A 12,498-nucleotide genomic window follows, 5' to 3' on the forward strand; every position below is an offset into this window, starting at 1 on the left:
GGCCGGATTTTGTAAATAAAAAAAGTTATTATATGGAGAAGAAAGGAAATTATGGAGGAAGAGAGGGGGAGTTCTTACGGAGAAGGAGAAGTAATATGGAGAAGAAGAGAGTGCGTCGTTTAAAACGATGTATCTGTAGTGGAGGCCCACTATTTGCAGCAACGTCGCCGCTAATAGTGGGGTCCATTGCACGTGATTCGGTGGCTTTTAATGTTGCAGTCTGACTGAAGGACCCATTATTTGCGGCGACGTGGCCACTAATAGTGGGTGGTGGGGAACCCTTTTTGGCCTGGTCGGGTTACGCGCTTCGATATAATATTCATGAACCTTACTTTCAAAATTCAACCGGCCACATTCTGAAAAGTTTGTTCGCCAAATCTCATTTTTGAGAAGTGAATTAACTACTTTGCTTAACTTTAGTACTTAAAAAAGATAAATCATTAATTATTAATTATTGTATATAAAATGAAACGATTTTTCTGTTAACTATAAATATAAAAATGACACTACAAACAATATTGCATTTATTCACACTTTTAGTGAGTGTGAATAAATTAAAAATTTTGTCACGTTTTTTGTGTGTAAAAATATATAGAAATAAAAGTGTGAATGTCTCCACACTAAAAAGTGTGTAGAACTAAAAGTTCACACTTTTTAGTATAAAACTAAAAGTTCACACTTTTTAAGTTAACTTTTAGTTTTACACTTTTAAGTGTGGATAAATTTATACATACTTTTAATTCTATATATTTTTACACACTAAAAAACGTAATTTTTTTTTAATTTGTTCACACTCACTAAAAGTGTGAACAAATGCAATATTGTTTGTAGAGTGATGAAAACATCAAACTTGATTGTATTTCGACAAAATTTTAAAAGCCTATCATGCATTTCGACATTAATCACACTTTAAAAAACAAAAACCAAATATTAAAAGCCTATGATATCATTTCATTACAAATAATGTTGCATTTGTTTATACTTTTATTTAATTTGAACAAATTAAAAAATTTATCACGTTTTTATGTGTGTAAAAATAGGGAGGACTAAAAGTGTATAGATAATAATCCACATTTAAAATTGTGTTATTCTAAAAGTTCACACTTAGAGTGAAAACACATGGTTCGATTTATTTTTTTTCATGTATCAGGCTCCATAAGCGGGTGAGTCTATAATCCTCGCAGTAGAAGTTTGAGGTGAAATGTAAAATATGTAACGTCATGATATTTTTTGATTTTAATTGTATTGTTTTTATATTCTAGCATCTCATTAGTTGGTTCATATTTTGAAGAAAACTATTTATTTTACGTTAAATCGAATTTTTAAAATGAACCAGATACAATTTTAATTTTTTTTTGAACCAGATACAATTTTAATTAGTTCATAACTTGATGAAAAGAAATTTGTCCTTTTGTATCTTGAAATATTTTCACCAAATCTATACATGAAGAAAGGCGACAATGACTACACTAGCTCAAAAAAAAATCCTAAACCAAGATAGAGTCAACATAACTCAACCCAAGTTACAATAAATATCACGTATATCCAGATCCAAGATCCACTATTCCAACATATAGTACAGCTACTAAAGCACAAAACACAAGTCATTACAACACACAAAACCTGAACCCAAAAATTACAGTCATGGTTAAAAGCATTCACCACCTTTAAGTTCTACTAATTCCCTCATAGTAGTAGTCTACTAATTCATACTAGGAGTAATATACACTTTCTCTCTCATCCATGCAAAAGCTGATACAAAAGCCAAAGCTCAATCCCATCATCATCATTGTGCCAATAGAGCCACCCCTGACACATTACATGATTGCACATATCACCACTCCCTTCTCTCTCTTGCTATACACATACTATTTGTATGTATGCTTCTGTGTGTGTATATCTCTATATATAAATGTAGACATATAGGTGCTGTTGGGGGTGTTTTTCTCTATGTGACACAGTGAATTTTAAGAGTCTGAAACAGCAAAGCAAACCAGCAAAAATACAAAAAAAGGCCAGTGTATAACCCATATATACTCTCATTTTGCATCACTCTCCTTTGTCCCTCTGCCATTTTCATATATCATATCTCATTTCCACACAAAACAAAAAAGAATGAGTAACAAAGATGATGGTTTAGGCCTAGGCTTGAGTTTGAGTTTAAAATGCCCGGAGAACTATCCACCGCCCCCACCACCTCCGGCGCCGGCGACACGATTTCCGTTAAATCTGTTGCCATCTCCACCTTTGTCTTTTCTTCACCGTAGTCACCCTGTTTCAAATCATCAAAAACTTTCTTTCTTGGCGAACCATCACGCTGTACCAAATCACGGTGTGTATATATATTGTTTATTATGCATGATATCATTTTAAATGTAATAACATATATTTTTTTTGTTGTGTACAATTTCTGCTACAAAATGTTGTATAAAACTTCCGTAACAATTTTGTAATTATTTTATTCATTTAATTTTGATTTGATATTACTCCGTATATATTTACATTTACATGAATAAATAAATATATTTAGAGTCACATATGCAAATAATAATTCACACACGCACGCGTGCAAGTACATTTTATATAATTATTTGATTGGATGATATCATTAATAACTGTAGATTTAAATGGTGAAACGAGATCATACGCACGTGGGATTGATGTAAACCGGCCACCGTCGACATCGGCGGCGATTGTGGCGGTCGACGATGAAGCATTTGTATCATCGCCCAACAGTACGGTGTCAAGTGTAAGCGGTAAGCGCGTGGAGCGAGAAGATGCTGAAGCCGAGCGAGAATCAAGCTCGCACGGGATCAGCGGCGGCGAAGAGGACGACGACGGCGGTGATGCATCGGCGTCGAGGAAGAAACTCCGACTGTCAAAAGATCAAGCGGCGGTGCTTGAAGAAACATTCAAAGAGCATAATACTCTTAATCCGGTGAGTGGCATTTTTTTTATAATTTTATTGAAAATATTTAATGCTAATATTCTTAGTTTTATTGTAGTGTGCCGATTAGCTGTTTATTTTCGAAAATAAAAATTTATTACTCCGTAGTATTTATTTTGGTCTTTGTTTTTTATAAATTTATTAGAAGCAAAAACAAGCATTAGCGAAACAGCTGGATCTGAGGCCAAGGCAGGTGGAAGTTTGGTTTCAAAACAGAAGGGCTAGGTGAGTAATTTACTACTTCCTTGAGGTTATATCTGGAAATGTTTCTACTGATTTAACAAACCATACAATACAATGCATGGGTTGTTGTCTCTACATGGGTACTATTATTAATGCAACTTGTACAACTAGCACAGTAGCATCATAGACTGTATAGTATAGTTCAAGCTTTAAGAGTTGTACCTTTGTTTGGTTAAAAATTAAAATTATGGTGTAGCTATTATTGAAGTAATGGTACTCTAAAGATCTGAAATCTGATTTTGATTACAAGTATTAATGCATGGGATACAAGTTGGTGTTTGACTATTTAAGTACATTGGTACTTTACACCATGGGGTATTTATGTATAGTACATGTATGTATCATGAGTTGTACATTTGGTTGAGCCTTTTTGGTGGGTTTTTGCTATTTCCAATTTGTAGTCAATAAAGGGTATGAAATGTCATTGATTATGGTGGCTTTATTAGACATAGACCAACTGATGTTTTGACATAAAGTCAACTCTTTTAGTACCAAAGAATTTATCTTTTCAAGAAAATTAGTGTGTACATATAATTTTGATTTTTGACTAAATAATGTTGAATTTAAGTTTGACGTTTTAATCATGTGGAATTTGCCTACTTGGTAAAAATGGTCTTTGTCTTGGATTAAATTTTCTTATACATGTTCATTGTTGTAGGGACATTGATCGGGTCCAAATTGAGTAGTGTGCAATATATGTGCGCCATTAGCTATAGCTAAATGTGTTTTGATATGTCTAATTACACTTTGAATTATTGTGAATGATGCATTTATGTTTGTAATGTTCATATAATTAGTTAATATAGACCAAATTATTCATATTACAATATACTGGATTGTTTTACAGGACAAAGTTGAAGCAAACGGAGGTGGACTGTGAATATCTTAAGCGATGTTGTGATACATTGACGGAGGAAAACAGGCGGTTACAAAAGGAAGTCAACGAGCTTAGAGCTCTCAAACTTTCTCCGCAATTTTACATGAACATGAACCCTCCAACCACGTTGACCATGTGTCCTCAATGTGAGCGTGTAGCCGTATCATCCTCCTCATCATCAACCTCATCAGCTGCTGCCGCAACTTCAACAACAATTGGTTCAAGTGGTCTTCCTAAAGCGCTCCATGGCTCTATGGCAGCCAATCAACAAAAACAGAACAACCCCTTCCTCCCAAGAGCCACAATCATTCCCCATCGCCCGTTAGACGCCCACCACCCTAGATGGTAATCAAGATTACCTATCTGCCATGGAGGAATGGGGGGAAAAGGGTTAATATTAGGGAGATTTTAAACAGGATGGGGGAATGATTTTGCTGGATTAAAGTGAGATTTGATGTAGGAATGGAAGGGGGACAACGTGGGAATTAGTTTTCTATTTGTCTTTGTTTTTTTTTTCTTTATAGATTTATTTGGATTTTGATGAGTTGCTTTTAGAATCTAAGCTTAGTCATGAGTCATGATGCTTATATTGTGTCTTCCCCCATGCTATTTGTATGTGGGACCACACAATTTGAGGATAACATGATTGGTTTGTACATATTTGTTAGTTTTTAAATATGTTGTGTTCTTTAGTTATGTACCTACCAATCTCATCATTATTTCATATCTCTAACCCAAATCATTCTTGTTCTTGGTTAATTCAAAACATATACTGTATTATCATATAGCTTTGACACCATGCTGTACAATGAGTGTGTTTGAGTTGATCTTTATGAGCAAGAATGGTTACTTTTGGCTTTGATCCATATTAGTTTAGTCCCATGTTTTGAAAAGCTATGCGCCTATGCTTCCCATCGAGTTACCTTTAATATCAAAGATATGGACACCGGTTGTGAATAACATACAAATTGTGTTAAAAAGTTTTGGAGCATCGCCTCCATGGCGTGCAACGGAGGATATTATTCTTGTAGGTATGGCCATCTATTTGGGTTCATTAGTACTACTGTTGTGTAAACTCAGATGTTATTGTTCGACTAGTTAGTTAATGTGGCAGTTGCTTTTGGGTTTCAACCATTATGACTTGAAGTATTATTCTTTTAGTATCTAAATTCAATGTTTTATTTTATTACAAACCTCAAACAATTAACGTACGCTACATGAGTTATCCGTTTTTCTTGATAACTACTAGAACATATTACATATACTTTTGTTTATGTGCATGAAGATTATTAAGCCATATATTTTTTTTTATAAAAATATGTATGAGAACGATATAATTAATAAATTAAGGTAAAATGATCCGCACTACAGATTTTACCTAAGCTTAGGTACTGCCGCATTAAAAAAAGTTACAGATTAAACCTTTGAATTTGATAAACATACATAAACCCCCTTGAATTTTACATAATACCTCTTTGCTTTACTTAAAAATACGTATTACATGATTTATCTAACCTTTCTCTATAAATTAAGCATATACCATTTGCTAATTCCCAATGTATTACCAAGCTATCAAATTGCAGCTGAAAACTCTGAAGAACTTTTTTATTAACATTGTATACAGTATACTCATAAAATCATAAAATAAAAGTGAAAAAAGAATAGATTATGCACATGTTCCTATGCACCAGTTTCATCCGAGACATTTAATGGATTGTATGTGGCCAAGCTATATTCATGTGGGGTGCATTTCTTCCCCACACAACACATCAACAATAATGAGTTAGAAAGCAACTAATCATTCTAGACATATTGGATTCTTTGCTTTTTTATACCCATGAATAATGTAAATTACTTAATGTATCCTTTGCACGATCATATTAATTATTAGGCTTATCTATATCTATCTATCTATCTAACTATAAATAAAACAAAATATAGGATATATTTATCAATGTATTAAAACACTAAAGGGATACCCGCACATTGCAGCGGCAGCTCTGAAAAAAAAAGACGATTAAATATGGGGTATCATGAACAAAAAACAATGGGCTGTATTGAATAGAAATACACGTGATGCGGCTAATAATTTTAATCAAATATAGAAATTAAACTGAGGTCTTGTCTTATACATCAACTAAGCCTTATCAATCCAACGGTATAAAGATTAAAATGAAATTGAAAAAAAAAACTACTTTCAATCTAAATGACTATACATTGTGAACAACCTGCAAATATCAACATACCACAATATCCATTACATAAACGCACAAACATCTCTATTCCAAAAAATCAATGATAGATACGTAGATGCATAAGTTTTTTTTAAGGGTATTTTAGGAAATTCAAGAATAAAGTGTTTGAAGAAAATGTAAATTATAAGGGTAAAATAGGGAATTTAAAGGTAGAGTGTTTAATTTGGGGAGGGGTAGTTGTTTATATAGGGAGTATAGATATTGAAGGATTGAACGACACATGATGCAATATTTGATCGACACGTCATTTATTGATCTTTTCAAAAACATTCTTTTTAATTATGAATATATGGTAATCTAATTTTAAAAATATTCTTACTACATTCTACGGAGTACTAATTAAGGGCCTCTGAGTCCGACAGTATGAGTCATAACGTACTAATTAGTAATGAAGTTGATTTCCAAACTCCATATAGTAGATATAATTTATACATTCTTAGTTACTTTCCATTTCTTATTCAAAATTCTTGTACCAATTAATAATCATAATCATGCTTAAGTAGTATAGATTAAAAAAGTTTTTAGTGTGAGTATTATAAACTTAATTTAACGTTTGAAGTATATATCTTTCTTCTAAAATGTTTTTTAGATAAATAAAATGAAATATATGTGATAGAGAAAATAAAGAACGATGATGTGGATGGGGAAGAAGAATTTAAGCAACATCACTTTCCTATTGTCTATACTCACGTGATCGCATGCAACACATTAAAGAGCTACCAAGAAGTGGGGATAACACATGTTTCTTCATATAATTCAAAAATAAAATAAAATGTAATTGAATAAATACAAATTTAATAGTATTAACGTCTATCTTTATATGTTAAAGAAAAAGTATATGGAAGGAGAAAATTAATTAATATGAAAGACTTCACTGGAAAAACAATCTACCTATAAACTAAAATAGGATGAACATATTCTTGAAACGACACGTGGCGTAATACTTGATCAACATGTGTCTTTTTAATTAATTTAATTTGTTAAATTAGCTTTTTTAGTTGTATAAAAATTCAGTTTCCTTATTAGACTTAGACTTAAACTCCAACTCTTGACTTATTAATACAAAAGATATTATAACATTATTTGATTGATCGTTTTCTCATTAATAGATTGTCTATTTTCCTTTCTCAATTTTTCAAATACTATTATTTATATTAATTATAATAAGTTATTAACATGAAAACATCAAAAATTTGAGTTTACGATCCGAAATCATAAGGCTATTTGTTATCATCAGTTATGCTTACAAGTTCCGATTTTGATGTGGTTCTAAAAATTTAAGGTAAATCCAAAATTCTAACTAAACATATAATTATAGTTATCAAAACTGTTCATTATAATTTATCTTTGATCATCGATTTACTTTAATCACAAGTTATTTTATATTCACGAATCATGTATGAGGCATATTCAAATTTATTTATGATACAATCTATATAGTTACCGTATATCGTACGGGTATTAGGACTAGTAAACTTATAAGCTTTTCAATCAAGTCATATTAATTTATCATATTAACTCACTTTTATTATTTAATAATTTAATTAAGTTTTAAACGATCACCACCTTAACATATTTCAGAGATGAATAGTTAAAAAAAATTATCAAATTTAGGTTCATTAGATATCTAGTTTAACTTAAAAAAAATAATTTAATTAAGTTTTAAACGATCACCACCTTAACATATTAGAAGCTCGATCTAATTAAAAGAGACATCATATATGTAATATGTGATAATTTGCTCGATCAGTGAGTCTACTTTATTTTGTTTATGTCCAGTATCACTATCACGTACGTACGTGAGGCATTTCATTGACATTGTTGACTTAATTTTTATACATGACTACTTTGTTTTTCATTCTGCAGCTTTGTATTTTGCTGAATCGCTAAAAAAGCTTAACTATCCTTTGACGTACATGTTGGTTTATTTTCCTTTCTAATTTAATTAATTGATAGTTTCTTTTGTAGTGTCAATTAGAATTGAACACGTACTGTCTTGATTTATTCAATTAGTGAGTTAAGGTCAAGGGAAGAGAATGTAGTTGGTTAAAAGTAGTGTATGGTTTGATTAATTCACAACTCATTCCCTATCCATCCGTATCCAATAACAGGTTGTCTAATCCCATGCTTATTATAACTGGGCTTTTGCTATTTTTGATCAGGCCAAAATGTATGGGCTTACAAAGGAGGATGAAGGTAACCCACCTATAGGCTATAGTATTTGGATTAATTAGGAACTGGAAATAGTGTATAACTAGATTTCCAATCAAAAATGAAAATTTTCTTTTTGAATTTTAATACAAGTTCCCCTATCAAAAACTAAATTCGTTTTACACATTAACATAAGTTTTACTACGGAGTATTTAGTCAATGAGGTTGGTAAGGTTTTTGATTTTGAGATATTCTACTAACTATGGAGTACAAGTTTTGGGTTAAATCTCAAACATTAATATTGTAATTTAAGATTTGTAATAGAATATTTTCTGATTAAATATAATAATATATAATAGGTATCTATATAATAACTATGCATATGTAACTTTATTTACTATTTTTTCTGAAAGATCACTTTTATTCACACCAAACAAATCCCACCAAATAGGAATAAGTAGTAATGTGATATTAATAACTTCACTAGTAATTAATATAATTAGCATATTAATTTGACGTTTATAAAAGTATATTAACTATTTGTATAATTCTTAACAAATCAATTAATTTTTCATTTACCAACAATTACTACACGATCTTGTATATATATGTATCCCATGACACCATGTTTAGACGACATAAAACCACAAATATAAGTTTCAACTATGAGTTTCTCAAGAAAATGTTCTCTTTTTATAATTCTTTTGTTTCATTTTACTTTTTTAGGATACAGTTTAAATATTACTAGTATGAAAACCAACACTACTCTACCTTCAAGTAAATGGCTTGAACCATATAGAGTTACCATCACTAATGGAAGGGTTCCAGAAGTTGTCGTGGGATGCGACAACCGTGGAGCCGAGCTACTTAAACCAGGGAATTTCATTTCATGGAAATTCCGTATGAACTTTAAGGGAACAACTAGTTACAATTGTCGTTTTTATTGGTTTAGAGAGGACAGTAGCGTCGATATTTATAAGCAAATCGACTTTCCTGTGTTCGATGAGGCTATTATCAGGTTATGTGGTAGCAGTGTGTTTTCGATGAATAGATGTTATTGGTATATCACTGAGATTGGTTTTTATTTTTCAAGTAGTGGTGATAGTTTTCCAGGTAGCAGTTGGCGTATTATGCACGTATGGAACAATATATGATATTTTTTTTATCATCCACTATTTCATTGTAATACGAACTCTAAAATTAATTTTAATAATTACGTTTTTTTTTTTATCGTTCGGTTTTTTAATTATTTATCTTTTTCCTGACATATTTCGTACTGCCACAGTAAGCTACGTGTCCCTACCATTTAGTACGGTTTATTTATCATGAAAAATACACATTCTTATTTTTCTAACAAAGAAACTTCGGATTTTGTTAAAGTGTATTAAATACTTGAACACAACCTATAAAATTTAGAAGGTAGACTTTTAATATGACAAAATACAATCTTTTTATGCACGTTAAACAAAGCCCTAAGAAGTATTCTAAACAGTAAAGCAATTAATATCATTGCATTTGAAGATAAAGATTAATGGTTTGATCTTTATTACTTGTAAGGTTGGAGATACTATTCTAACTTAAAAGAAAACTATAACGAAATTCACAATATGAAATATCGAAACGCAAAGCCATTTTCAAAATGTCACTACAATATTCAAAATAACATTGGGATTTAAGAAAACGAGAGTAAGTACCTGCGCGTTGCGTCGGTGAGATGGTGGGATGATAGGTCATAAAGTGTGATAGCCAAAGGCCTTAACCGTACGGGTACCGTCCTCGGATTTAAAAATTCGTCGAAAGTATATCGAATGACATCTCTAATGAAAGAACATGAGATTTTAAGAACACCCATACAATTTTTATAATTTATCGATGTACGGTTTGTGAGATAAAAGATTTTGAATGAATTGGAGAAGTAAATGATTTATGTAGGAGAAAGAAAAAAGATTATTGATTGAGATTTGAGATGAAAGAAAGGGTGTTTGGTAATATAGAATTGATAGAATTGACATTTTAAATAAGTAAATGTTAAAACTTAAAATTTTAGACAGAGAAAATCTGCTTTATAATATAGTATAGAAAGGCACAAAAGCGAGAAACCCATTATGAATATGAAAAATCTTCTTTAGGCATTTTGCATGACGATTTCATTAGTCATTTTTATTTTAGATGTTATTTGCCAGTTGCCACTCAAGTTATAAGTTAACTTTTCAAATACTAATGCATCCGTAAATTATACTAAGTTAGTCAAAATGGATAGCTAATTCTGATACTTAAAATAAGCTTAGATAAATTTTTTATTTTTTTTTGATTTTCTAGTCGAGACATGGAAAATAAAAATAAATGGTGTAAATTATATTCAAATGTATAAGGGTTGATAAAATGATGATTGAAAGTTTTATTTGTATTATTATTACTATTATTAATTATTTTTGTATTTTAACCATTTAAGTTATTCTTACGTAATTTGATTTTTCATACCATATTTAGAAAAAAATGATGGTTTGACCCTCTGATCGAATATTCGATATTTATACTTCAAATAAACACATTTTAATTAATCATATATTTTCCTTTTGCGATAACTTTTCATTTAAGGTATCCATCCTCTAATGTTGAAAAGAGGAAGAAAATTAAAATACCTGTTGATCGGTTTAAATTCAGTTGTAACTCCTTTTTTTTCACTTAAATGCATGGTATACGCTATACTTACCTCATTATGCGAGTAACATCTCAATTTTTTTCTTTTAAAAAAAAAAGAAAAGATTTGGGATATGTTCGGCAAAAATAGTTGTTAGCTGATAGCTATTAGCTGTTAGTTGGTAATTGTAGCTTAAAATTGGTAGCTGCTACCTAGTTCTCTAGTAGCTGTAGCTGATCGAAAGCTTTTTAGATATAATTAAGTGTTTAGTAAAGTAACTGAAGCTTTTAATAAAATGTATAAAATAACAAAAATAGACATTATTAAAAAAGGTTACGTAATACTAAACAATAATGTGGTTTCCTGCAGGGGTTTCATGTTCGAATCCTGCCACATGTAAATGAGGGAGCCTTAGCAACACTCTATGACCTATCATTCTACTATATATCTCACCGCCGATTAAGGCATTTGGCTATCACACTCTATGACCTATCAGTCAACTATCGATAATTTATAAAATTTATCGAATCCTGCCACTAGACTGCCTTCCCACCACCGCCGTCGCATTGCGCGGGTACCATGATTCTATTCAATATTTACCTAAAAAACTACTCCAATATTTACCTAAAAAACTACTCCATATAATACTTTTTCTCTCTATTCAAATCTCAACCACTCATTTTTTTTCACTCTCCCCTATAAATCATTTTATTCCTCTAATTCATTCAAAATCTTTTATATCAAAAATCGTATATCGATAAATTATAAAATTTATGGGTGTTCTTAAAACTTCATGCTTTTTCATTAGAGAAGTCATTCGATATATTTTCGACAAATTTTTAAATCCGGGGGCGGAACCCGTACGGCTAAGGGCGGAGCCCGTCAGGTAGATCACCTAATTACCGCCACCGCCGCAAACACCATTACATCACCTCCAACACCGCCGTAACGCGCGAATAGCTTCCTATCATATTTATATAAAGATTTATAACTAACGTACGTTTATAGTTTTAAATCATGTCTTCAATATTAGATACACGAGTCAAATAACTTGTATCAATTAGATCCCTAATGAGAAAAATATGAGAAGACGTTACATATATACATCCCTAACGAGAATTGCAAAGGATCAATCGAATAAATGCTTAATTAGAAACCTGATCGAAGAGACACAATTAATTAACACGTAAACTCCTATATATACATAAATTCTTATGTTTTATCGATCAGCCATCACTACCATCGATTTCCAATCTTCTAATTAAACGAATTAAAAGAATTAATTAAGCATGCCGAGGAAGAAGAGAGCTGCTAAATGTTGTCCAGCAGGTGATCCAAGTTATGGTTAATTTCCCTATATAATATAATAATTGTATATTTTATG

The 12,498-nt window shown here is 31.1% G+C and overlaps 1 protein-coding gene across 1 annotated transcript; it reads left to right on the forward strand.

Moving 5' to 3' along the window:
• The first annotated feature begins 1,717 nt into the window (after window positions 1–1,717).
• On the forward strand, window positions 1,718–4,849 carry LOC122602109 (homeobox-leucine zipper protein HAT4-like). The gene is made up of 4 exons (XM_043774837.1): window positions 1,718–2,332; window positions 2,622–2,938; window positions 3,093–3,172; window positions 4,038–4,849. Exons 1-4 carry the CDS (start codon window positions 2,116–2,118, stop codon window positions 4,414–4,416), a joined length of 993 nt encoding a protein of 330 aa, XP_043630772.1. The 5' UTR covers window positions 1,718–2,115; the 3' UTR covers window positions 4,417–4,849.
• The last annotated feature ends 7,649 nt before the right edge of the window (window positions 4,850–12,498 follow it).

This window comes from Erigeron canadensis, chromosome 5, assembly GCF_010389155.1.
Source record: "Erigeron canadensis isolate Cc75 chromosome 5, C_canadensis_v1, whole genome shotgun sequence".
Lineage (NCBI taxonomy): Eukaryota > Viridiplantae > Streptophyta > Magnoliopsida > Asterales > Asteraceae > Erigeron > Erigeron canadensis.